At 36.8% G+C, this 27,826-nt stretch overlaps 1 protein-coding gene across 2 annotated transcripts; it reads left to right on the top strand.

Annotated features, from left to right (window-relative positions):
- The first annotated feature begins 277 nt into the window (after nucleotides 1–277).
- On the top strand, nucleotides 278–24,035 carry LOC137387072 (phosphatidylserine decarboxylase proenzyme, mitochondrial-like). 2 transcript variants are annotated; one of them, XM_068073361.1, is made up of 8 exons: nucleotides 278–402; nucleotides 7,932–8,008; nucleotides 8,226–8,335; nucleotides 17,409–17,645; nucleotides 19,099–19,322; nucleotides 21,887–22,008; nucleotides 22,450–22,610; nucleotides 23,645–24,035. In XM_068073361.1, exons 1-8 carry the CDS (start codon nucleotides 359–361, stop codon nucleotides 23,900–23,902), a joined length of 1,233 nt encoding a protein of 410 aa, XP_067929462.1. In that variant the 5' UTR covers nucleotides 278–358; the 3' UTR covers nucleotides 23,903–24,035. The 2 variants fall into 2 exon arrangements, with proteins under 2 accessions (XP_067929462.1, XP_067929463.1); XM_068073362.1 differs by lacking the exons at nucleotides 278–402; nucleotides 7,932–8,008; nucleotides 8,226–8,335 and adding exons at nucleotides 11,756–11,882; nucleotides 12,078–12,225.
- Nucleotides 24,036–27,826: the final 3,791 nt, after the last annotated feature.

Raw genomic sequence — 27,826 nt, 5'->3', positions numbered from 1 at the left:
CATAGGGCCTGCGGAACATAGGGCTGTCCCCGTGGCGGTGCAGAAACAGTTAAGCTCAAACTTCCCACCAAGGTGCGCCGTATCGTGTCGCACCAGTTTATTTACAATTTGAGAACGTAGCCTTTTCTATTCGAACATACACCGCGCAGAAATCTGTTTGTATAACCTTCTGTCCAAAAATACAATCACTTATTTTATTTTGCGACTATACACGAGTTTTACTAAACCAGGACAGCAAGCTACAATATAACGCTCAAACTTTATGCGTTAGTGTCGTGTAAATAGCTTCAATACGGAGAGTTCAACAAGTCTATTAAGGAGGAGAAGCTCATCTTCACAACACATTCTGTTGGACATAATGGCATTACTCAAAATCAACTTTTGCAAGCTTTTTCATAGATGGTTTGTACTTCTAAAAGTAGTTTTTATCTAAAGTTTAGTTTTCTGTGAACATTGTTTGTGCGATTGTACGTTAGATCAATCGATGTTGTTACGACCGAGCTCGGTAGTTTTTATTAGATGGTCTTAGTTTTGTCACTAAGGAGGTATGGAAGTTTTTTGTTATTTTTAACGGTGCAATGTCTCAACTTAATTTTTCAAATAAGAAAAATGTTCTGTTTGGTTCAGCCTGACCTCCCAGCCATATCAATGGCCGAACCTCCTATTTGTTGTACTATGGCTTCGGATTGACAGCAGTTTTATGGTCACTGCCACCTTTTTTCCTTTTTTTTTTGTGTGTGCCAATTGTAGCCTTTTGTGCTGACACTTTGTTGAACGTAATTTGCTAAAATTGAACGGTATTTCATGATGATTGATTAATAGCAAGTATCATCATCATCCGCATTGTCATGGTATAATCACTTGATGATTTAAAATATAGATTAAACAATGTAGTTTTAAACACTGTAAACAGTATCAAATATTTAGGAGTTACAATAACAAATGATTTTAATTGAACTGAGCATATAGTCAAAAAACATTCAGAGGCTGTTCAGACTCTCGGCATGCTCAGACGAAATATTTCATCAGCACCACCTAAAATCAAATTTATCGCATATAAGACCTTATGTTGACCAAAAATGGAGTTTGCTCTTGAGGTATGGGACCCGAGCGAAAAGAAATATGTACAATTGCTTGAAATGGTCCAGAACAAGGCAACACGTTTTATAAGTAATTTGAGGGGAAGGGAGGGAGTTACACAAAAAAAAGAACAGTTGGGCCTTGTGACTTTGGAAGAACGTAGACAGGTCCAAAGGATTAAAACTTTGCATATTATTATAAAATCAACAGACCCATCTTTGAAGGAATTAAACGATTTTATTGACACTTGTTTTAAGGATGATCGTCCACAATCACGGGCCAAATCCAAGGGACAATCTTTGGCTATTTCTAGTAACCGTGATAAATTTTTAATAGTTTTATACCGAGAACCATTCGCGAACTTAGAATTTAACCATTTTTTACCAATTGATCCTGATGGTCTCCCCTTCCGCCTCGGGGCGGTCTAGAGGCTCTACTTTAACATGAACTTGAGCTGTCTCTCTAGCTCAGATTGTTGTATTCGTTTTACTAGTAATATTACTTGTAGCTCATCGATTATTGTTTGACTAGTTGGTAGTGTTGTCTTCAAAGATGTATCACTATTACTACTCATCGTGTATGGCTGGCCAGCCTTTGGAAAAAGGAATCTATTGATATTGTCAAAGCATATGTACTAAGTTCTACAAGTTACTAATAATGACACCCTTAAAACTGTTCGATGATTCTCGGCTATCCTCGAAATTTCATAGGTCAAGCGCGTGATTATACAACATCCCTCTTTTACAGTAGTTAAGCGAAGCTGTGTGATTAAGTAATTCTGATTCTAATATGGTAAACTAAAGCGACGTATGTACATATTTACAAAAGTTGAGTGACTAGTAACTCCATGTCACAGAAAACCTCTGGGGGCAAAGTGCCTCTAGATTCACGGGTGCTCTTCCTGGGTGTCACGGCAACAGGCTTTTGGATAGGAGATGCTTGATGCCTCGTCTGTGGTTCTAGGTTCTCGTCTGTGCCTTCTTTAGAAATTGTTTGATGATCTGTACGTAGCATTCGGCCAAACTGTGGTTTATGGTGGTAAGGATTAGAAGTAGTCTTGGTAAAATTCCACTCTTCCGCAAACCTGTGTACAGTCGAGCTATTAAAAGGCATGTTGTGTACTCTAAGGGAATACAGTACTATGTACTGCAAAGATGGACTTCAAAGCTGCGATTGCACTATCACTAGTTTTCTCAGGCATCATCCGAATCTCAGGATAGTGAGAGTAGTTGTCTATGACTGTGAGATAAGGTTTTCCTTGAAATTCCATGATATTATTTCAAGTTTGTTCCAGGGCAGCTTTGGTACATCATAAGGTAGGAGTGTCTCCTGCTGTTGGTTGGTACTTTTCTGGCATGATGAGCAGTGAGATACCATCACTTTGATGTCACTAGAATGATATTCCTGGCCAGAACATGTATTGGCGAGCTTTGGCGTTGCTAATTTACACATTTGTTTTATTAGTAATATTACCTGTAGCTCGTCGATTATTGTATGAATAGTTGTTGGTTGTGTTGTCTTCAAAGATGTTTTACTATTTCTACTCGTTGGGCATGGCCGACCTGTCTTAGGAAAAGGGAACCTATTAATGTTGTCAAAGCATGTACCAAGTTCTACAAGTTACTAATAATGGTGCTTTAAAAGCTGTTCGATGATCCTTGGCTATCCTGGGAAGTTCATAGCTCACTTGCGCGATTCATCAAGTGTTTCCTTAAACTTTATCGGGTAATTAACCTTGCCATTGAAATGTCTCATCGCCGATTCATTTTAAAAAGGCAACATTTTAACTATGGCTTCTATTTTACCGGAGTCTAGATTAATAGTAAACACACTGAGTGTCCGATGAGTTCTTCTTCCACTTTACCAATTTCACATCTTTCTTTTCTCAATGTTACCCCAGAGCCTTCTGTTTTTCAAGTCTGTGAAATGTAATCCAACGTTTTGCTGGGTGAAAACCATGAACTGAAATATCATTCATTAAGCCAATAAGGCGTTTTAAACTGTCCAAAATATTTCCATTATTCACTAAAAATATTCTAAAGCTGAAGAAAACCTAAAAGACAATCACTTAAAGTTCACAATTATCTCCAGTCACTAATATATTTATTGTATTATGTTAGTGGTTGTCTATTGTGCAGTTTGGTACATCAGTTTAACTCAAGAGTTTAGCTAGGAGTTATCTTCTTTAATTTAACAAGAGTAAGCAATTACAATCAAGTATAATTAGTATCATGCTATTAGATAAATAATGTAGCTTTTATAAAGAACACTTGAAAAAGATAATAAATACTGCTTATCATTGTATTATGTATTTAAGATTTTTCAGGAAAATTGTCATTTCAATTTACTATTGAAATTCTGTTGAGTAACAGCAGCACAGGCAGTCATGCTGTTGTAATAAGAGTTACAAAAAATGGAATCAATGCTAAAAAAGAGCACATCTGCTTAAAATATTTCTCATGAAGTGGTATCATATCGTGGGTGCAATTTTAGCTCATTTTTACCATTTTCAATAATGTCTGGTGCTTCACCGCCATGCTTCTAAGTTTGGTGAGATTAATTTGGTAGTATTTTATATAGCAGTTAACACCCAAAACTGCAAGTATGATTTTGTAATGAAAAATTTCGTCAACACTTACCATGTTGTTCTGAAGTAGTGCAAACCGTGTGAATTGAAATTTGGTTTGTGATGCGTGCATTGTTGTGAAGTGCGAGGCGATCTGACTATTATTGCCTTTACACAAAATGGAAATTTGGACAGTCCAGGTAAAAGGTTTTCATGGCAAAGCTGAGAAAACAGCAGAAAATTTTCACTAAGTCATTTCATAAACTGCTGATATATATTGTAAATGTACCGGAACAACCTCAAGTCCTCAAGTTTATTTGAAGTTACTTCCTAAAAACCCTTATCGCTTTCATGTTTTACAGATACAAATTTTTTTGCAAAGATTTTTGAAAATACACTGCTTTCAACGTTATTCTCAATAGTAAATTTGGTAGGAGATGCATATAAAAAAGGGAGAGTATGAAATATAAAATCAAAATGTAAGCTTGTGGAGCTAGTTTATAGCGTTACGTAGACTCATGAGTATTACTAAAGTTGCCATAGATCACTACATTTTTGTAACATGGGATCAGGCCAATATTTTCAGCTATGATTCTGAGAAAAGATAGCAATGAGATAATTTTTTAATTGAACTTAATTTTTTGTGTAAAATTTTATTAGCTGTAGTTTTATTATTTTGTTAAAAAATAAATATTTTGGTAGGCCTAGAGATTTAACGCAATGCGCTCTCTTCTTCACACTCTGTTCACTGTCAGAGACTGAAAGAAAGTTTTTTCAACACCATTTACTTCCAATTATGGAAGATAGTACATCATTGCAAACATGGGTTTAAACCAGATGGAGATGGTTCTAATCTCAGTAGATTTTATTTGAACTATTACTCATTTGGGAATCCTAACGAATTACTCCTAACAAATCACTCCTTTAAGTGAAAGAAATGAGCTTACTAATGTACTGTATGTTCATCAGCGGGGATTGTTGCCAGCATCTGGTGAGAAATTTAATTCCATGACAGTCTCAAATGGTGATGCAAATTTTCATTTGGCAATCTAGATCGCATTGTGTTTTCAAGATTTTCAAACGCAAAAATGTTCGCTTGCAGATATGTATACGTGCTGCTAAAAATTTTAGACATTTTCATTGAGTGTTTTTTTGGATTAAAGGAAGTATCATATGGACATAAAAATAAAATCATGTGGACATGTGGCGACATAAAAATCAATAAGGCTGTTCGGCTTGAATGCATTTTTTAGAACATCAAAGTTTTGTAATGGATTTATTTTGCATTAATATATAGGTCATGGAATTTTGCACCAAAGCATTTTCAGTGTTTGCATTACACACTGTTCACTGGTGAATACAATGGCTGGATTCGCTCCAAAAAATTTTTGGGAAGATGGGTGAAGTTTTGCTTTTCCAATTATTTCAGAACCAGCGAGACGATCATGTATAACTGTTTTTTTACTCTGTTTATGCACTCGCTATTTTTTTAGAAATACTCACACCGGTGATATATAGTTCAATAAAGTTTTGCATTCAAAGCAATTTTTCTATGATTATTTGATATTTTTAATGCCATTTTTCATAATGGAGATTCTATTGTTTCCATTAACATTTTAAAATGAAATTAGTACACTCAACCGTAGCAGAAATAGCCAAGATCAGTGCCAAACATTGATCTGTTTCAGCTCGAGTGGCATCAGCGCTGGCCTATTGCCCCTGATTTACCTTGTACGTGACTACTCTTCATCACTTTCTGTATTGGACACTAAAAGACTTGACTATGTGTTGAGCAGGAGTTTTGACTCAGGCGCTCGCTTTTTAGACCCAGTGTTTTTTTGGTGTTTGAGCAATCCTTCGAAGTTTAGTATGTTTTAGTATCATTTTAGTATGTTTAGCTTATTGCAAGCAGAGGCTGTGCATGTTTTAAGAGCAATGTTGCACCAACATTGCTCTGTGATCTTGAGTGGACATGTCTGAGACTAGTGGTAAAGAAACTACCACAAGTGGCCATTTGGGAATTAAACCCCAACTTGTTTGCAGGACAGACATTGTAGGCCACGGCGGCTCTCCAGACCCAGTACTATTGGCAAACAAAATCATCACGGATATGGAATTTCGAAATGGTTGTGTACAATGATTAGTTTTCATAGTAAAACATTCCTCAACATTAACATATCTTCAAACGGTAGTTCATTCACTATGCCACTATTCATCATGGGTATGCGCTTGGTAAAACATTTGGTCTACAATTCCATTTGGCGTACAGTAGTTCCAAACCAAAGTCAGAATCTACTTGAGAAGTTCAAAATTAACGGTGCTGCGTGTAGCACCGTTCTGTGCTACACGTTCTGTGCTGTACTCCTTGGTGCTACATACTCCGTATGTAGCACCAAGTATGGAGCATGTATGGTACATGGTGCTACATACTCCGTATGTAGCACCATACATACGGAGTATGTATGGTGCTACATACTCCGTATGTAGCACCGCTAGTGTTGTGTCTACCAAGTACAAGTGAAAAGGCAAACTCTTGGCTTACACAAATTTAGATGAATTTAGATTAATCTAGTGGTGATAATCTCTCTCCAAGCCCATTGAGAATACAATCTATGAAGCCATTGAACTTACAAACGGTCAAGACTGACTTGGAGTTATGGAAGCTTTAACGAAGTTTGAGCTAAAACTCATTAAATATGAAATAACGCAGGCATTTCTTAGTAAAATGAAATGGTCAATGATAGCCCCAATCCAATATGGTGACCCAAACTGTGCAGAGAGCACCAAGCCTGCTCTACGCTTTTCTTCAGTCTTATTCATTACAAGAGCTTCTTCTGTAGCAACGCTAAAAGTAAGTGATCAGAGGCTACAGTAAAGCAATGCGCAACGATAAATGGTAGTTATGACTTCGTTTCTGAAAATCTTGACATCTCTGCCTATTAGGGATTTCTAAGTACATTATTTTCCACAAAGTAGGTTATTATTCATAGAAACAAATTTAATTTGTTTAACCTTGGGTGTTGAACCTATGAGATTGGATTCAGATCTTTAACTACCTCTGTCAATAATGTAAGAGCAGCTAGTGTTCATGACAGCTCAAAATCGTTTAAACTTCCTTTTCTGAATGGTGTACCAAAGATTTAAAGTGGTCCTCTAATGCCAAAATACATTTTTAATAATCCTGGCTTCTTTTTGCTTCTACCCTACTCTGCAGCTGTTCTCCGTTTTCAGAACATAAGCTGCCTTAATTGTATTACATGTCTGTTCAGATATGTACTAGAAATTTAAAAACGAATTGGTTTAGTTACTATCGCCTGCCCAAGGCATCCCTATATCATCGCTAGTCAACTCTGTGTTGTCATCAGTATTCTCTTTTTACTACTTACATCACAGAAAGATGAGTGATACTTCTATCTGTGAAAACATTTAATATTTTATTGAAGTCTTGCATTTAGAAAGTACCATTCTCTATGAGACCAATCATATTGGCACAAATCGAAAAAACATGAAAGTGCTATATGTTGGTAAACAGAAGCGAATGTGGTAATGATGCCACATTGACATGAAGACTGTTTCTGCAATTGATACATTTGGCTGTGTCGCGGCATTGATTTATTGGTGTTCAATCACATCATTCAGCATATGCAAGTGGTTATTATTTCTGTAATAACTTCTGGTATTCTCTCCGAATGCCGACAAAGCACGGAAATAAATTATATATCACCTTGCATCCATTCCATCATTTAAAATCCTGCTTAAACTTAAAGCTATCATCATTCTCTAGCTAAAACTAAGGAGACTGGCAGTCACCTAAATCTCTCCAGCCCTTGGAAATACATGGATAGGTTATTCGCTACATTAATGTTATTTTCTTTACATCTGAATAATTTGATGATTGTATATGTATTTATTGTCAGACGATATACTTTGTAACATTTGTCATGCTTGAATTTACAAAACAAAAGCTGCTAAGCGAAAGTTTTACTTATCTCTTATCTGCTCCGCTAGGACGTCATCCGCAAATGACTTACCATATCAAGCATCTAAGCGGTCTCGGAAAAGCACAAGGTTTTTGTTAGTTTCTGTTTGTAGCTCAAACATATATTATAGCTCGACTATAACAAGAAACTAGTAATTTCATAAAGACGTAATGTTTCAGGTGTCCAGAGAATAGAATGGTGTGAACTGCAGGGATAGATAGTTGTGTCCAGTGTTTGTAAGTCAAGTCCATCGCTGACTGTTTATATTCTGTCAGCGTTTTCTTACTAACTACTGATATTTGTAGTTGCTCAGAAGGTCCTACAGTGTTTGTCACTCGAGAGGCCAGGTTATACGCTCGGTTGCAAGGTAGTGGCACACGTAGTAAGTGTGTTCTACTCCTTTATAAATTCAACTAGAAGTATTTAGCTATGTGGTTGGATGACCATACCATATGTCGTTGGGTGACCATACGTAACTTGTTGAAGCCTGATATTTGATATCCATTTTATTTATTCATGTCTTAACTTTAACTCATTTTCTTAATTGATCAATTAATTGTTGAAGGTGTTAGCCACAGTAAATTCGCATTGATTTACAGGAAGAAAAACTGCCAAGATAGCTGGATCAGTTGGCGCCATCTTTCTAGGGTGGAGCCTTTACAAAAAAGTATCATATAAGGAGACTCCATCATGCGCTAGCAACTGGGAGGTTAGTGTTTAACACGCTGAAGGAATACCGTGTGTTATTTCTTTCTAATGAAACCCATTTTTGTTGCCATGCTAATCTCTGACAGATTTTTTTCAATCGCTCCAATTGAAAGTGATACTTTCAAACTAACAGGTGGATATGTATGTCTGTCTGTATGTTTGTCCTCAATGCCAAGTTATGACTGTCAGATGCTGACATGTCACTAACCTTTTACACAATCAAGAGAAAGATGAAATGTCAGTTTGACGCGCTATTATATATTGTTGCTCACTTTAAGTAATTATATAAATTAATTAACTATATCTAAGAGGGTTAACATCGTGCTGCAAGGTTTTACCTTGCGGCACGATGTTAATCTTCTTTAAGATCAACTTGTTTTATCTTCTAAGAACTTTATCTGCGAATCACTGAGTATAAGACACAGTACCCATTGTCTAATGTCTTTCAGCAAAAGTTTAGCCTGTTGAAATTGTGAAGAACGTAATTTTTGCTACTGCTATCAATACATTTGTTAATATAATGTATATAATTAAGCTAATGACATTTTATTAGCTTTCTGTCACCTGCTCAAGTTATTCAAAGTTTACTCTTATCTCTCCAAATTCTATTGCTGCCATTAGCTGCCCAGTAAATCAGCATCCCTGGCACACTCCGCTTGTAGCATATTCATTAAAAGAAAAAGGTTTACCTTTATAAACATTTACGGAAGACAATTATTTTAAATGTTTTATATGCAGTCTGAATTTATATAATATTATATTTAAAATTCTCTTAAATAAGCCATCAGTTTTGCAAGTATACTTGTTTAAAAAAAGTAGCGCAGTTTTCCTGGTAAGTTTGTGGACTAGGCTTTTAAAGGTGGTAGACGACCCTTAATATTCTGCGATAAGTTCTGGATAAGTTCTGGATAAGTTTTAGTAGTTAAAAGTGTCTTTTGTATTTAAAGAACGGTTGGAATGATGTGAAGTGTTTACAGCGAATGGGACTGAAGGATCTGCTTGTAAAATATAGGTCCGATCATTCGCATATTTTTCAAGATAGATGGCGGCTTCCCTCTAATTACTTGTTCAGCTCTCTGCTCACCAGTCAGTAACCTGCTGTACTATAGGAGATTTAGTTTAACTAGAGCTACGTGTTAGATATGCACTCTCGTGCAGGGACTGGCCTAGGAAGCAACTCAGACCATTACATAAGAAGGGACAACTGTTGCGCTTACAGTCACTTTAAAATCGGTCACTATTGTTCTGCAAGGCTTGTGGCAACTTGATAGTGCGCAGCTAAAGTACAAATTTTCAGTCTGGTTCAAGTCTAGATGAGACCTTCTCCTATTGTAGTTTACACTATGTACATGTAGATACTTGTAGAGCCGGGTGGGAGCGGGCTAGACTCGTTGGGTTGTCATAGCAACTCCTGACTGAATGGCGGTTATCATATGTATATATTATGCCTATATATTACATTTATATATTATACATGTGTTATATGTATATATTTTATATTACACTACAGTACCTCACTCTACAGAGGGTAGTATTACAATACAGTACCATCACTCTACGCGGGGTAGTATTACAATACAGTACCATCACTCTACACAGGGTAGTATTACAATACAGTACCATCACTCTACGCAGGGTAGTATTACAATACAGTACCATCACTCTACACAGGGTAGTATTACAATACAGTACCATCACTCTATGCAGGGTAGTATTACAATACAGTACCATCACTTTACACAGGGTAGTATTACAATACAGTACCATCACTCTACACAGGGTAGTATTACAATACAGTACCTCACTCTACACAGGGTAGTATTACAATACAGTACCTCACTCTACGCAGGGTAGTATTACAATACAGTACCTCACTCTACGCAGGGTAGTATTACAATACAGTACCATCACTCTACACAGGGTAGTATTACAAGACAGTACCATCACTCTACACAGGGTTGTATTACAATACAGTGCCATCACTCTACGCAGGGTAGTATTACATTACAGTACCTCACTCTACGCAGGGTAGTATTACAATACAGTACCTCACTCTACACCGGGTAGTATTACAATACAGTACCATCACTCTACACAGGGTAGTATTACAATACAGTACCATCACTGTACACAGGGTAGTATTACAATACTGTACCATCATTCTACACAGGGTAGTATTACAATACAGTACCATCGCTCTACACAGGGTAGTATTACAATACAGTACCATCATTCTACACAGGGTAGTATTACAATACAGTACCATCGCTCTACACAGGGTAGTATTACAATACAGTACCATCACTCTACGCAGGGTAGTATTACAATACAGTACCATCACTCTACACAGGGTTGTATTACAATACAGTGCCATCACTCTACGCAGGGTAGTATTACATTACAGTACCTCACTCTACGCAGGGTAGTATTACAATACAGTACCTCACTCTACACCGGGTAGTATTACAATACAGTACCATCACTCTACACAGGGTAGTATTACAATACAGTACCATCACTGTACACAGGGTAGTATTACAATACTGTACCATCATTCTACACAGGGTAGTATTACAATACAGTACCATCGCTCTACACAGGGTAGTATTACAATACAGTACCATCACTCTACGCAGGGTAGTATTACAATACAGTACCATCACTCTATGCAGGTTAGTATTACAATACAGTACCATCACTCTACACAGGGTAGTATTACAATACAGTACCTCACTCTACACAGGGTAGTATTACAATACAGTACCATCGCTCTATACTGTGCGCTCTCACTTTTAACACTTGTGAATAATGTTAAATCATTCTATTTCTGTCAGCTCGCCGAACGCCGGTTGCAAAGAGATCAAGTAATATGAAACTGCAGGCATCTACATCCCTTACTGAAAAAATGTGTACAGCTTTGGAAAGCTGACGTGTGACAATCAGTGAAGTGGTAGTCCTGTAGTCAAACTTTTGGCAGTATTAAGGTGTAACTTTGCTAGCCTGCAGGGAACTTGTTAGTGGTCAACAAGGAGGCTAGCATGCAGACAGCTCGTGCTCAGACTCACAGGAATTGAAAGCTTTCATTGATAAGAACTGGGTCGAAGATATGGCATGTCAAGCTTTATCCAATAATATAAGGTTCTTTTTGGTATCCATTGCGTTGTTTCATTTCTTCATAAGTTAATCACTCGATAACATGTGGGAACACTGCAGTGGATGCAAATTATTGTTCACCGATTCACAGCTCTTCTCTGATTGGATGGTTTAATGAGTGTTAGCTTGAGGATTGTTGAGCTATTTCTCCGAATGGGTCATAAAATGAACGCCCGTTTATTGATTTTCTGTTCCTGTCTATCGGAATGCGGTCTTGCCATCAGCGTTGTTGAGTTAATGTACGTCCATACGCTTAAGTCTTGCACTCTGTGCATTCAATGGAGTAGGACCTGCCTCACGCTCGCTCTCCTAGTGAATTACACTTGTGGTTAGAGCAAGATGGTATATGGATATGGAGTACTTGAGCAGACTATGCATTTCTCCTATGGAACCTGGTAGGAGCCCTTATAGTCCTGTCTATAATCTGTTGGATATATTGCACCCTTTCAGTAGGCTTGGCAAAATTGAAAATGCTGTGCATCGCATCTCCAGCAATAAATTGTGACGCTTCCTCTGTTTGGTCACTCGAAATGGAATATATTTCATGTGTTGGTTGACATGTGGCTCGACAGTGTTGCAAATGTTGCCAGGCTGTTTGGATTAGGCTGGATATGCGGAGCTACATCGATTGCTGTCTTGCTGGGCGTGAGAAGGTGCAGCATTTATGGACTCGAGTTCTGCAAATGGTTTTGCTCATTTCTCTACCCGAGCCCGCTCAATAATTCACATAACTCTCTAGTAAGTCCTTTGATTTCAATGCTTGCTGGCTGCGCTTTTCTAGATGTACAGCATAAGCTACATCAAACATTTATTTATTCTCTAGATCGTCTATGAAACACAGTTTTTAAAAAATACCTAGGGCCTACCCTGTTTCACTCTTTCTCAGCTGCTGTAAGTTTCATGCGTTTACCTACATTCTTCAGCGTCAGGAATGTAAGTAAGCGCGTGAATTCTGTATCTACACGTCAGAGCGATCTTACTTTAATGTTACCAGCTCTTTTGGTCTGTTCTATGGTGTAAGTTACATAGTTGTAAGCTTAGAATATAACTATGTCTATTAAGATCCTGCTGTAGAGCGGCAGCAGGGGAATACAAGGTGTCAAGTCATTCTTTTTTGCTGATCTCTTTAATTATGACTTAGTTCGATGCCTTCATCAATAAACACTCAAATACCAATCAGCAGCATAAAGATAGCCTGCTGTCAAGGTCACAAGGTCATGGGTTAAAGTCACCACACAGTATAGCAGGCAGGAGAGGTGGACAGGAATACAATGTTCAGCCTCCTCATATTTTATAATTATTCAATAGTTTTCTTCCAAAAAGCTTTTACGAAAGATATTACTTTGAACCAAAGATTACTTCACGATGTTTTCATACACATCTATTATGGGACAGGGACATCAGACCTCGAGTACTATTAGACGCTTGAATTAATTTTGTGTTAGACTCGTCTCTAAAATAGGATTAGCAATATTTTCAACATATCAGAAACCTATAGTAGGCATCTATAAAACTGCATCGCAGGTTGTACAGGGTTGTCACAAGGAATTGTGTTTCCTTTCACTTCTCTTTCTACACTTGACTGGATGCTCCTTATCAACAGCTATGCCCTCTATACATGTCTATTGGGTGTAACGCTAATCCTCCCATGTGTTGCTTGTTTTCATGTCAGTCTTCAGGCTAAAGCAATGTGCAAAGTTCCTACCAAGCATGTGTTTATCTGTTACGTTAGATTAATATGTTATGACAGGCCTGTACTCCCAACTATGCATAATAGAGTACAGCAGAGATTAGTTGACTTGTCATAAGTCTTTTTTGTCTGCGAGTTGGAGCATTAAGTTTATCCTAAGCGTCAAACAAGCGCAATCTCCTGAACTACTCCTGCCCCCTATCATGTTTGTCGGTATACAGATTATTATAAGCTAAACATTACATGACACGGTGGTTGTTATACTGTCGCGGTAGAGTAGATGTAGAACTGGAGATAGACAAGTGGCTCAATTGCCCCATGAATTCTATATACGATATATTGAGAAGGGATAACTTTTTGAATATTTCTATTTGTTTCCCGTTGTACTGTTTTCAGTGCGACACTACTTCCCACTATGTATATCACTGCTGCCTCCAGTATAGCTAGTATAAACACGTGTATATCACTGCTGCCTCCAGTATAGCTAGTATAAACACATGTATATCACTGCTGCCTCCAGTATAGCTAGTATAAACACATGTATATCACTGCTGCCTCCAGTATAGCTAGTATAAACACATGTATATCACTGCTGCCTCCAGTATAGCTAGTATAAACACATGTATATCACTGCTGCCTCCAGTATAGCTAGTATAAACACATGTATATCACTGCTGCCTCCAGTATAGCTAGTATAAACACATGTATATCACTGCTGCCTCCAGTATAGCTAGTATAAACACATGTATATCACTGCTGCCTCCAGTATAGCTAGTATAAACACATGTATATCACTGCTGCCTCCAGTATAGCTAGTATAAACACATGTATATCACTGCTGCCTCCAGTATAGCTAGTATAAACACATGTATATCACTGCTGCCTCCAGTATAGCTAGTATAAACACATGTATATCACTGCTGCCTCCAGTATAGCTAGTATAAACACATGTAGCTGTTTCATATTTACGCTTTAGTTAAGAATGAGTGATTTTGACTGTTGGGTTTTTTACGATATTTAAGTTTGATAAAAGGAAAACTGGAAGTAAGTACAATCAAACCTCAATATACAATGTTTTTCGACATAAATTTAATTTAGACGTACGAGAAACTTGAGATACGAGCCAGCTTTTAAACAAGTTTTAGCACTAACATACGAGCCATGTTTGAGATGCGAGCACGTGAGTCAGTTGCCAAGTATGCCGGAGGTGTTTTTTGAGAACAGCATCACTCTGTATTTTTCAACTGCTCAGATTATACTTTTGTACCGTGTTTTTTGTGTGCGATTTTCAGTGCAGAACTATGTGAATTAAAAGTACTCTGCGTTGACCGAAAGTTTGCCAGTAAAATGAAAGATAATGCAAAGAAAAAGCGAATGATAACAGTTGATATTAAACCATAACTGCCACGAACAACTTTTATCATATTTACTAGGTAAATCAGACATGCTGATTCCGATTTTGTAATCGAAATAAAGATTAGGCCACTAACTTTCAGAGTAATGAAGAACTTTTTATAGCGTTTTAATATCGGTCTCGAAAACAACACGATCGATCGGCATAACAAGCTCCGCCCATAAATACTTGACGTAACCTAGCTTTTTAGGAACAGAAGTTACGTAGGTATGTTTAGACCGATATAGAATAATAGAGATGGGTGTTTTAAAATCCATTAGTATCTAAATTCAGCTTTAAAAATAATCTGTCTTTTATGAAAGGTAGATAAGCTATTTAGCATTGCATATTTAAAAAGCGCAATAACAATGCTAGCTTGTGATAAAACCGCGCTTTTCGAGCTCATTTTTCTCGGCGTCCAGCCCATTTAAACGTCATGTAACAAGCTGCGAGCAATTTTAAATAGTTTATATCCCTTTTATAAAAAAACTGAAACTATTTTACAGGCTGGATTTAGATAATAATGGGTTTTAAGACACCCATCTCTATTATTCTAAATCGGACTAAACATTCCCAACTTCCGTTTCTGAAAAAGCTAGGTTTCGTCACATATTTATGGGCAGAGCTTGTAATGCCGATTGTGTTGTTTTTGAAAAGGATATTGAAACGTTTTAAAAAAGCCTAAATGACTTTGAAGGTTAGTGGACTAATCTTTATTTTGAGTACAAAATCGGAATCAGCGTGTCTGATTTACATACAAAATACGATAAAAGTTGTTCGTGACAGTTATGGTTTAAACGGAAAATTATTGAAAAATATGCAAAATGTGTATGCGTGATTGAACTAGCTCAGCAATATGACAGAAATACATCCACAATTATCAAACCGAAGGATTATATTCAGGGCATTTAGTTCGCAAAAGGACTGGCCATAGTTTCTAAACGGCGCAGCGATCTTCTCGACCGCTGATGGAAAGACTGCTCAGGCATTGGATAAACAATTGGCCGGTGACAGCGTAACTAAAACGATGCTATATGAAAAGGCCGGTGCTATCGAACAAAACTATAAAAATAGACATTCGGACGAGTTGGCTAGTGGTCGTGCATTAACCTTTTGTGACGACACCTTCGTCCTAATTGCAACATGTTGAAAGGGCGACAAAGGCAAACGTCTTTAGATAGGATTATCTTAAAACGGCCGGCTAGTCGTGAAAGCGAAACAAAGGAAAACTTAGCTGATAAACTTCAAACTACGAACGCCGAAGAAATTTCAAATACGTTAAGTTAAAAATGAAAGTTTGCTTTTAGGTTTGCTTCTACGTTTGTCTTTTAAGACATTGATAAAATCCAAATTTATCAAAGTCAACTGTTGTAATGAAGGATAACTTATATCTCCCTCTCTGGCAAATGCTAGCGTTAGCTGCTATCGTATGTATTTAATTTTACATTTTAATTAATCACATTTCCTTGCATTATTTTTTAATTGTTGCTTTTTGAAAGCATTTGGTAAATTAGGACAATAACCAACATGTTCTTTCTGTTACAATATCTTATTTTGATTGTTTTATTTGCATTTTTTAGAGTATGGAAACCAATCAATATATATTTAATGATTCTATATATAAATAAATTGCACCAACATGCGAGTAAATTAACATTTGAGCTCAGTCTCGGAACGCATTAAGCTCGTAAGTCGAAGTATGACTGTATAGTGTAACTTAGAGTGAGTTACATGTTTCTATAACTACACATCACTGAGCCTACATTTCCGTCTACATGTGTGTAAGAATAATGTGGTAGCAATAAAACTTATCTTTGCTGACTATTACTGCATATAATGAATCTGTTTTAATACTTGTTGCAGGTAATTGAAGTATTTAGCAATGTTTTTTTGTCTGGAAAGAACAAAACAAAATACTGTAAAATCTCATAAGAATACTTGTATATGACAGTCGGGTGTGAGGCACTGTACTATAAATACTATACATATATAAACTATATAAAATATACCATAAAACCTCTAATTGAACGCCATGGCGCTCTATTTTTCAACCCTTCCCCTATAGTGGCGGTCAATTGGAGGTGGCGTTCAAATAGAGGCTGGCGTTGTATTTTTCAAATGGCTCATTAGAATTTTCGGAAGATAAATTTAACCCTTTTACGGGGACGCTAATGTCGCCTATATTTTGCTCTCTTTTTCCGGTGGAGCGATGTCAAACCTTTTGGATGCAATAAATCTGCTAACTTACCTCCAACTTCTCAAATATCTCTTAATAAATATGCATTGAGAAACCGAGAAACATCTCTACCAGTTGACATCTATTGCTTGCAATTTACCTGTGATGATATTATAGCCTGTGTCCTGCTTTGCAATTTGTGGAGGCTTTCAATTTTATTATTTCATTCTAAATTTGAAGACATATTTTTATTGTATATCTATATTCACAAATGTCGCATAAAATCTCATTGCACTCATGAATTGATATTTTTGCTACAGTTTGCAGCCAAAACTAGCTTTTTATAAGCAATAGAAAAGGAGTTACGAGCGTAGATCAATTGTAAGATCAGATTACCGCAATGATTAAATAAATAGCTATAAATCTGTAAATTGATGTTATATAATAATAATCTATTAAATGCTACAAATATATATTTATGAGCCAGTGACATGAACGAATCATGTTTATATTACAAGCAGAGACCAAAATTAACATTTTAAAAATAAAAATATTCACATTGTTGCTGATGTGCAGAAATCGAAGCTCGTTGTGAGGAAACCTTGAAATGATTTCAAGCTGTAAGTTGTAACTCATTTCCAACCTTCATGTGGTTGTTTTAGGTATCATTGTACCGAAAGTTACCTTTGCGGAGTCTGTCAAGAGCTTGGGGTAAGTTCAATGATCTGAACCTCCCCGAGTGGTCACGCAAGCCACTTCTCTCCATCTACATCCGGCTCTTTGGCTGCGACCTCAAGGAAGCCGCCGTCGAGGATCTCAAACACTATAAAAACCTCGGAGAGTTCTTCAGACGAGGTCTAAAGCCAAACGTTAGACCAGTCAGCCCTGACCACTCCCTAGTTAGTACGATATACTGTTTACTTCACCATCTTTTTTCAAATTTAAATATTCATGATATAAAGTGTAACTAGAATTTAAGTATGATGGTGGTAAGCTATCCCTCCAAATGATGTATCGGGGTTGTGTAGCTTGAAGGAAGATCTGATGTGTGTCACTAGAGTTGTATCACTCTATTCACTTTATGGGGAGTTATGATACCCCGAGGCTATGAGTATGCGGTGTGCACAATCAATACTCATCAATTCGCCATGCACACATACCATATGTATACATGGAAGCTTTCCGTTAGCTGACCTTGAGACGGAGGTCAGGAAAACAATTACCATTTTCAGCACAACTTCCAACAACTGGTGGTAGCACCTCATTACTGATTTGTGGTATAGTTGTTGCTCAGAGGTTACCGTACCTTCAATTTCATCCTTTTCTCTTTGACATGGTCTCACAACTTGGATTAGATGAAAAGAGGTGAAATCACTGGATTAACGTCGATAGCCTTGAAAAAAGCTTTTCTGATTTTGACTGATGGTTATATTGTCTGGCGCACAAAAGAGTTGCAAGATTGCTGGCCGGTCTGTTTACTTTAGCAGAAAGGTCAGATCGCTTTGCATTGTTTCTATTTGCTGCCACCTGCCTCAGGTGCTCAACTTCGCCTGTAATTCGATAATAAAATGTGTGGCGAGTTCGCTGATGCCTGAAAAATCACGAGTCATTGAAAATTGATCGTAAATAATGCCTTTGCAAAATGTACCGCACCAAATAGTGGCTGTGATTGCTTGAAAGGGGTATGTTCACCTGCAAATATTCACTTCAGAAAAGGGCTGATCTATTCTTTCACTTCTATCACTGATGAGGGCAGTCACGCACCCCTTGTTATGAATGAAACAAAATCGCTGAAAACAAAATGAAAACCAGACATATTCAAAATATATGAAAACAATGTTATTCGAAGGACATTCTCCCGAGAATCAGAAATCAATGAAAAATGTGTCAAATGATACCTTAGAACAAAAGCTGTTATTAATTTATAATTTGTTATCGTTCTTTATCAAAAAGAGCAGCGCATTATATACAAGATGTCAGGATTATTCGTTATTTGGACTTGCTGATATGTTGTGACTAGTCGTGAAAAAATATCTTTACTCAAATCTTTTTGCGACAACTAAAATACTTCATCTTCACGATTGTTCCTTGCACTCCCGCGAACAACAAATCGCGCTTCTAATCGGGAAGCCCAGGGGTTTAGATGAATCAAAAGTTGCAAAAGAGCTTTCTACTTCTATTGTTATATGGATATGTTAATTGCTTAAGTTAATGGTCTTTTTATTATAAAACCAGCAATCAGTGTTTCATGTGAACTATAGACTATAGATTAGCTTTATGAGAATCTCTGTGCTCAATCAGTTCGCCAAATTATTACAAAGACTGCATGGCTCATGTTTTTTCTATGAACAGGTGATGCCATCAGATGGTAAAGTACTGATTCATGGAGTGGCTGATGGTGGCACTATAGAGCAAGTCAAAAATGTAACTTACAGCTTGAAAGGATTTTTGGGGCCAAACAATTCACAGGTCTATGAGGACATACATAGCAGCTCTCTTAGCGATCTGGAAATCGATAAGAAACTACGAGAGGCAGACAGCGAGTATGAGTCAATGAGTGAATCAAATTTTTACAGGTGAGGATGAGAGGCGTCTAACTACATGGCAGCGTGCTTCCAGCCCTGTCCGAGGTTTTCTCTCTGACCATCTTTAGTCATGTGACCTACTTGGTGGTCTGAATGATATTATGAATATAAGTGTTCTTTTGCTCTTGTGTGCATTGCTTGTCAGATTATACTTGGAGCATCTGTGGGATTCGTTCAGGTGTTTAATTAACCCATTCACTGCCGTATGCGCATTTAAGCGAAATCTATGGTCGACGGCTGTATGTGCATTTTTGCGAATTTCTCAGCAATTGTGTAGTAGTTTAATTTTATTAATCGTTGACAACACGACTAACGATCTTTAGAACTTTTATGGTATTGACAGTGTTGTCCGAAGATTTCTCTATAAAATAAGCCTAAATTAACGAAGCAATTTACAAATTTTGTTTGGACATTTCCAAGTTGTAAACGAACATTTTTTTTTCTTCGGACGTTCAAGCTATTTAGTGTTTTTATGGCTTTTGTAAATAGCTCTTGAGTTAGAAAACAGAGAATTACTTATGTTGATGACATTATAGTCGATTCGTATTCAAATTTTAGTGATTACACAGATAATAAAAGTAGCAGCACTGATTCTGATGGTGGTGAAAGTAATAGTTTTGTAAGAATAAGGAACATTGTAGAGGATCGTTTTAGCTTCGTAGCAATCGTAGCTTCACATAGCTTTATCAATGCACAAAGTATAGATACATTGAATATTTTGCATAGCAGTGTTTTTTTAACATGTCGTTAAAATATATAACAAAAATGTTTTAGATAAAGTTTGAAGTTGAAAAATATTGTATACATATCATGAAACAAAATCGGCAATTTTTGGTAAAATGGCTGGCAGTAGGCCGATAGCTAATTTTGTACATGGATGGCAGTGAAAGGGTTAAGGAAATATTAGAGTGCAGAAAATATTCTGCACGCCAAATCACGCCTGTTTTCTTTTTCTAGTACATAATTTTTTTTCTAGTACACTCTTTTCCAGTAGTTATGATCTGCAATAAAGTTTTTATTGCAATAAAATCATTTTCTTACTTATTCCCTTAATGACGTTATCAATTCTAGGACCCATGGTTAACAAATTAAAGTTAAGTACGGTGCGCCCTCGGGTTACCATAACCCTGTTATGCGATTTTTTCGCCTTACGATGGGGATCATGTTTTTCCGCCCACGCCATATGACATTTTTTTCGCCATACAACATCAACAAAATTGTCTCTTGAATTCCGATTTGGCAGTCGGTGTCCTGAATACGTCGGAATAACGAAGATGCCGGTATGCTATTTGCTGAAATCATTCCCACAACGCATGAAAGAGATACGACGCTCTTTCTTTCTGAAAAAAAATGGAAAACGGATATGTGATAAAACTTTAGCCAATGTAAAAGTTGAAGTTTAGTAAAATACATATTAAAACTTAGTTTCAAGTCTGTGTTTAGTAAGTTAAATTCAGTTAAGTTAAACTCAAAGTTTATATTATACATCTGTCTCTAAAGGTAAGAACTCCCTATGGTACGTACTGCACATGGTACATTGTAATGTTACATTTCATTGCAGATCATAACCACTAAATACACTAAAGTTACTATAGGTAACTGTAGTTAGTAAAGGTTAACATCTCATTTTGTTACTAGTTTTTAATATGTACAGTAGTACGTAGATAAAATTTTGATGATTTTTAATAAAGGGCATTTGTATTAGATAATTACTATGGCTTCCTATACCACTCTATACGACATTTTCGCCTTAAGGTACTAACACTGGAACGAATTAAAATCGAATGGTGAAGTGCCACTGTATGTAGACATATAGTTACATACGCATAATGAATTAAATTTATAGTAAATATTATATTAACCATTAAAACGCACAATAAATTTTCACTTTCGTATAAGGCTTTTTTTCGCAAGTGCGGCGAGATATATTAACGTTCAAATCGAATTTGAGAACTTATTTGAATTGGCACTTTACATTATATGGAATAGTAGGAAGACTTTGCATAAATTTTTTTGCGTTATATGGAATTCATGCTATAGGACATACATTATAGGAGCGTCTACTGTATGTTCTTTTAGGCGTTCTGAAAGGAATTTCAGCGAATAGCGTAGCGGCATCTTCGTGATTTCAACGTATTCAGTACACCAACCACTAAATTTAAATTTTGAGAGAAATTTTTGTTGCTGTCGTATGGCGAAAAAAAATTCGTTACGAGGGTCCGAAAAAAAGATCGAGAGGCGAAAAACCATAAAACAGAGACTCCGTAACTTGAGGGTACCTTGTAATAGCTTTTTCGCAAAAAATTTTAAATTTTTGCTGTTATAGTATTTACTTCTGTAGCTGGTCTGCACTAGCTTACATAAAAAGCTACTGCTTGATAGAGTAACACCCACTTAGTTGCATCATAGGCTGCAGTCTCACATTTACCTACCAGTAGTTGTACCAAACAGGGAATCAGTTACACTTTGATGACAAGAAAGGATAACTCCCAACTTTGCCTTGCAACCATTTAGCCAGCGGATGTCTGATTTTAGCCTATGACTGTTTGTTCTAGGTCAATGCTGCATGACAGGAACAACAGACTGCATTACATCGTTGTTTATCTTGCCCCTGGAGACTATCACAGGTTTCACAGTCCGACTGACTGGGTAGTTAGTCACAGGAGGCATTTTCCTGGTGAGTTGACAGCACCGGTCTTATGAACAACCTGTAAACATTCTTGATTATACTTTTTAAATTAATAAAAGCCGTCTGAATGTATGTTTTTGTGGAAACAAGGATGCTTTAAGGTGGCCCTGAACTCCATTCTGTTTGAATATATTGTATCTATTCTGAGACGTAATGTTAGCTGCCTCTGCGGAGGATGCCTGAGCCCTGCTAGAGACATTCTCAGCATACAGTTCACATTTGTCAAATATAGCAAGGCCAAAACTTTTAGCACTCCTGTTTGTTTTGTTGTGTTTGCCAACCTTCACTCATCCATCTATCATTCATCATGGATTGAACTCCTGTCACGCCAAGAAAAACTGCAAGTTGTTTGGTAGAGAAAATGTGTATTAGATCCGTTTTATTACTTGCATCAGTTCATCTTTCAAAAATAAGCCTGAACACTTGCAGGAGAGTTACTATCTGTGAACCCTATGATAGCGCGATGGGTACAGGGCCTATTCAACATGAATGAGAGAGCCGTATACTCGGGCACTTGGAAGCATGGATTTTTTTCAATGACCGCTGTTGGTGCGACCAATGTTGGCTCTATCAAAACATACTTTGACCAGGTAAGCTACACCGATCTCTTGTCCTGCCATTTAACTCACTGCTGTATTAAACAGTGCTGGAGGCTGATGAAACTTTTACAAACAGAACAAGTCTCAGGACAGCTTCAACTGATTGCTGATCTCCTGCCTCAACTCTATGCGCTTGTAGACCTTGTCTGTAGTATAGCTCTTAAAGTCTTACATGGAGGTTGAGGAAAATTAATTATTTTTAGCAGCAAAAACTTCCATCATGCGATGTATACTAACTCTAAATTTGGATTTGTCCTTCCTTGGTCTGTTCAAAAATTGCTGACTATTTAGGTTGACACCTGTCTATTTGTCCATATAAAGTTATAAGGATAACTTTACATGTAAAATTATTCCCATTTCATATTATAAGTAGTGAAAAACTGATCCTTTATAAGCTTCAATGAAAATTTAAATGATTTCAACCTAACATGGATGACCGTTAATCCAGAATTCATTAAAAATTCACAATGCGACAGGAGTTGCAGAGCTCACACATAGTTATAATAATAATAATGGCATGCTTCTGTCATGTAGTGACAATGCTTGGTAGTGTTCTCTAGTAAAGAAACACACCACCAGGACTAGGTTGTTATAAGCTACCTTGGGTGGTCCTAACACTGATCAAGGGCTTCTTCTGGAACTGTCAGATTAACTTGAAGGGATACATTTTGCAACACATCCAGTCTGACAGAGCCAGGTCACACATAGTTATCACTATGTAATAGTCATCTTATTCTTAAGTGAGGTCATGTGGGGTCATGAGGAGAATGTTGGTGAGAGCAACTGATCGTAATCTAAAATAATCTGTTCCTATTACTTGAGACAACTGAACTGTATCTCTGTTGTTTATCACACCTCCTTCCTGATGTGTTTTTTTTTTCTATTTGTGAGCCTCTTCATTGCAATCAAGTGTCTAGAATGGACTGTGATCATTGGCAGGTTTCCAACTATAGTCAACTGGTATGTACTATCAGTCCTACTTTGGCTGGATTTCATCATTGTTTTCAATGTTTTCATTGTTGTAGAAGTTAGAGACCAACCTGCGGTCACAGTCCAGCAAGCAGATGGTGTACTATGATCATGCATTTACAGACGGCGTTCCTATGAAAAAAGGAGAACTCTTCGGAGAATTTAACTTAGGCTCAACCATAGTTTTAATTTTTGAGGCTCCAAAGAGTTTTGAATTCACAGATATCGCTTGTAATGAGACTGTGAGAATGGGTCAGCCCCTAGGAGATAAAACTATCGCAAAATCTGCCCGCTCTGCCAGTGCGCAGGGATAGCTTCTATCATTAAGTGTTTGACGGTTTTTTTTATACTGGTAACTGTCAGCTTTAATTTCTTTATTTTGTAGATAAAATAATTTTGATTTTTTACTGCTGGATTTAGATTTTAATAAAATCTTGTTAGATATCATTTACATGATTGTAGCATTTTATACAAACTTAGAAAATTATTTGATACGTGCCACGTGCTATAATAAACATGCAGGTGAAACTTCTCATTATTGATGATATTTACAGTCATGAAGTCAAATGCTAATCAGTCTAGATGTCTGTGGTCTTACAATTAATACACACTAATGTTTATCCTTTGTGTTGCTTTTACAACTGCTGGATTCCTTCAGCTATTTCATAGCTAAATTAAATACTCTATAAATGAGCATCTCTGAGTATAGAACCACGTCTTTATTAGAAGCTTCGGGCAGTAGCTAACAGATAAACCTTACATACGGATTTTTTGCGTAAAATGGTCTAAATTTGTGAATGTATAGATTTAAATATTTACCAATTAAAATTTTTGTGCAGCATATAATAAAATGTTAAAAGTAAGACTGAGGCTCTTGCAAGCTCATCAGCTGGTGGATTTGTCTTCACACGCATCTGCCTGTGTAGAGTGCAGGTTTTAGCTGACATTCATTCAACCGTAGCTTAAGTAGCTTGTACGATGCTATTAGTAAATACAGTAAAGTGGACCATATGGAACACCTGTGTGCTCTTCAATAAGTTTGTTGTAGTCATGCATTGCTATATTCAAGTCTATTACATGGAACAATCTCGGTATACATGAGCGTGCTTTAGCGTCATGTTTGCTACTATGGCAATCTGCCCAAATTTGTACATAAGATGCAGTATTCAACAGAAGCTGTTATTCATCTCACAGAATTATTTAGATTGATCCTACGCTTGTCATATATCTGAATGTATGCATAGCTGTATACGTAGGACAGACAAGTTTCACTGGTGTTATAGTCCAGTGCCTGCGATGCTGAATTGTTGAATTTTAGCCTAGAAAACCAAAAGCAGAACAGGGTTTGACTGTTCCAAAAGATAGCTGTAATGTATGTTTTTAGAAATTCATTTTGTCGAAATAGCCAACCTTGCCAATACTCAATCAGTGACAAATTTATTGGCAGTGACAATTGCCATTTACACCTGTATTGTGTGAGTGGCAGTCTAAGGTGACCTAAAGGCTTTTAAACAACTATTTAATTTTGTTTTATATACAAGGCAATTATATCAATGTATTTCATATTTAGTCACTGAACTATTGCACAAGTGTATAGATGCATTATGCTATTAAATGTATTTTCTACTGACACAAGGGAGACAACTTTAACAAATAATTGTGGTTTTTATTGAGATTTGATAAATAACCATACATACGTATTGATAACTTGATTATAGGATTTAGTTATCAAGCTGTACTACTTGCCCGGGTAATAAAAGTTTTTGAACAGAAATTTTATTTTTATTGAACATACCATATACAACATTTACCATTCTAACTTTTAAACTTCATATGATGAGAAAACATTTTTAAGAAATCCAAATAAATGAAGAGGAAAAAGAAACCCACTGTAAAAATGTTTGGACTGAAAATTTATTTTCATATAACAACATTTGCCACTCTAACTTTCAAACTACATATCATGAGAAAAGTGTTTTGTGTAATTGAAATAAGTTAAGATAGAAAATAAAACCAACTGTAGAAGTCTTTAAACTTTTTCAAACAACTGTCACTTTCAAACTTCATATCATAAAAAAAAGTTTCGTGCAGGACCACTAAATTAAAAATAAATTTACAATCTTGTTTAATGGGAAAAATTATTTCGGGTTTCAAACAACTTCACACATTGCTGAAAGTTATGAAATTTTAAATTTACAATGGTTTGAAAACCTTTACAGTTGTTTCATTTATTTTTAATTTAGTTGTCCTGCACAAAACCTTTCTCTCATAATATGAAGTTTGAAAGTTACAGTTGTTTTATTTATTTTTAAGAACTTATCATTTTACACATACACACTAGACTTTTGTGTACTCTGCGTAAACAGTTGCATCTCATATATACATAAGCCTTAACTAGAACAACAACCATCTGATCCTCTTCTAGTGTGGCAAAACTTACCAAACAAAACTAAACTGTGCCAGATTGTTGTTTGAGATAGTATTACTCAACTCCCCTCAGTTCCCCTTTGAGCTGATTGTAATGTTTTTTTTTGTGCATGAAATGGCTGTAGCATTTCTCATGGCAGCTGAAAGTGATATCATCTTTAGGGGTGTTGGTGGTGGTAGAAGATGATGATGCTCCCAGTCCCTTACAAGATCTTTTCAAATAGAGTGGATAAACTCTTTTGTGGCTCAATATAATAGTTAATATATTGCTGAGCATATGACTCAGCAGTGCTGAGCCGCTTTGAGGATAAAACAATCAAGTTACGGTTGTCATTTTCTCATTTCAGACAGTGAAAAGCATATGAGGTAGCCTTTTTTCCATTTCAACTTGCAAGCATGCATGCAGCCTACGCAGTCTGGCCGGTTGCAAGCTGGGGCTGCAAATGTTAGGTGACTAGTTATGAACACTTGGGGGTTTAGGGGGCGGTGTTAGCCCCTCTTTAACGGGATAGGGGGCAGCGCCCCGGAGCTTTGGACCTTTTAGGCATCAACAGCCCTCTAAGTATGCATAAATGCAATCAGTTGTAAGCATCGAAATCTACATAAATATATTGCCTATGGTTCATGGTAGGCAAAACTTTTTTTATTCAACGAACGATATAAAACTCATGACAATACAGATTTCTGTAAAAAACATTGAAAAAACAAGAGCTATCACTTCTTTATTGCAATAGCGTTTGTTCTGTCAATGTGTCCATGGCAGAAATCTTTTACAACTGTTTCTGTATCTACATGTATTTCAACATCTTTATACATGTATATGTGTAATATTAGAAGATTATTTAGACGAGCCTGCTCGATAGTGCTCCTCACCACTGTTTTGATTTGATTCAATGTAGTAAAGGATCTCTCACTCACTGCATCAGTGACAAGCAAAACCAATACATGTACTAGATTAGTGAGCCTCGTCGCTAGTTGCACCAGAGCACAACTGGCGCTCGTAATTACCGGTAGTAGTTGGAAATTCCAAGTGAATGAGCTTAGACTGCAATTCTTAGTACTTAGCCGTTATAAGTTCCTAAAAAGTTGTGGCAGCTCAGCTACCCAGCCGCTCTAGAGAATACGAGCCTGTACGCACTATTGACAAACCGAATCACTCATAGTTTAACAAGGCGTAGTAATTATAAAATTATGATTGCGCGTTGTGAAATAATACAACTATGTTTTTCAACATTTTCACTGAAAATGGCAAGTTTTCAGTTTTCAAAAGCTTTGGTTTAGTTAATTAATGTTACATTTACTATGTTAAAGTAATTAAAAAACTTCTGTTGGCTGTTTTCTAATATTTTACAATTCAGCATCGCAGGCACGGGACTATTACAGGTGACGTTCAGGCGAGATAAAGTCGGCATTTGTTCTAAGACTCCGGCAAGTTGCGGAATGTCGTCGTTTCGCCGCGCTGCGTACAGCAAAACCTAGTTAGCTGGTCTAATTGGCGGCAGTCGAATAGACAAATTCACGACTAGATTTTCGAGTTTGTCATTACATCGGTATCGTAGTAATGCCAAGTACATGTATGTATAGTATAGGCAGTGCGAAATACGGCGACGAGAAAAAAAAGTGGAAGGCGTACTGTATTACAAAAATCGCACCCCGCATGTCCGTATACAACTGAATTTATGTAATATTTTCAAACAAGTCGGTGAGTGACAGGCCTTTGACATTGACAAGCCTTCAACCAAAGAGCAAACCAGTTTGTCGCCTTTCCGTCTGAAGTTGTCGCCTTTTAAATTGGAAGTGTCGCCTAAGTG

The sequence above is a fragment of the Watersipora subatra genome, chromosome 2, assembly GCF_963576615.1.
Source record: "Watersipora subatra chromosome 2, tzWatSuba1.1, whole genome shotgun sequence".
NCBI classification, from domain to species: Eukaryota; Metazoa; Bryozoa; class Gymnolaemata; order Cheilostomatida; family Watersiporidae; genus Watersipora; species Watersipora subatra.
This window is presented reverse-complemented; position numbering and strand designations above follow the sequence as displayed.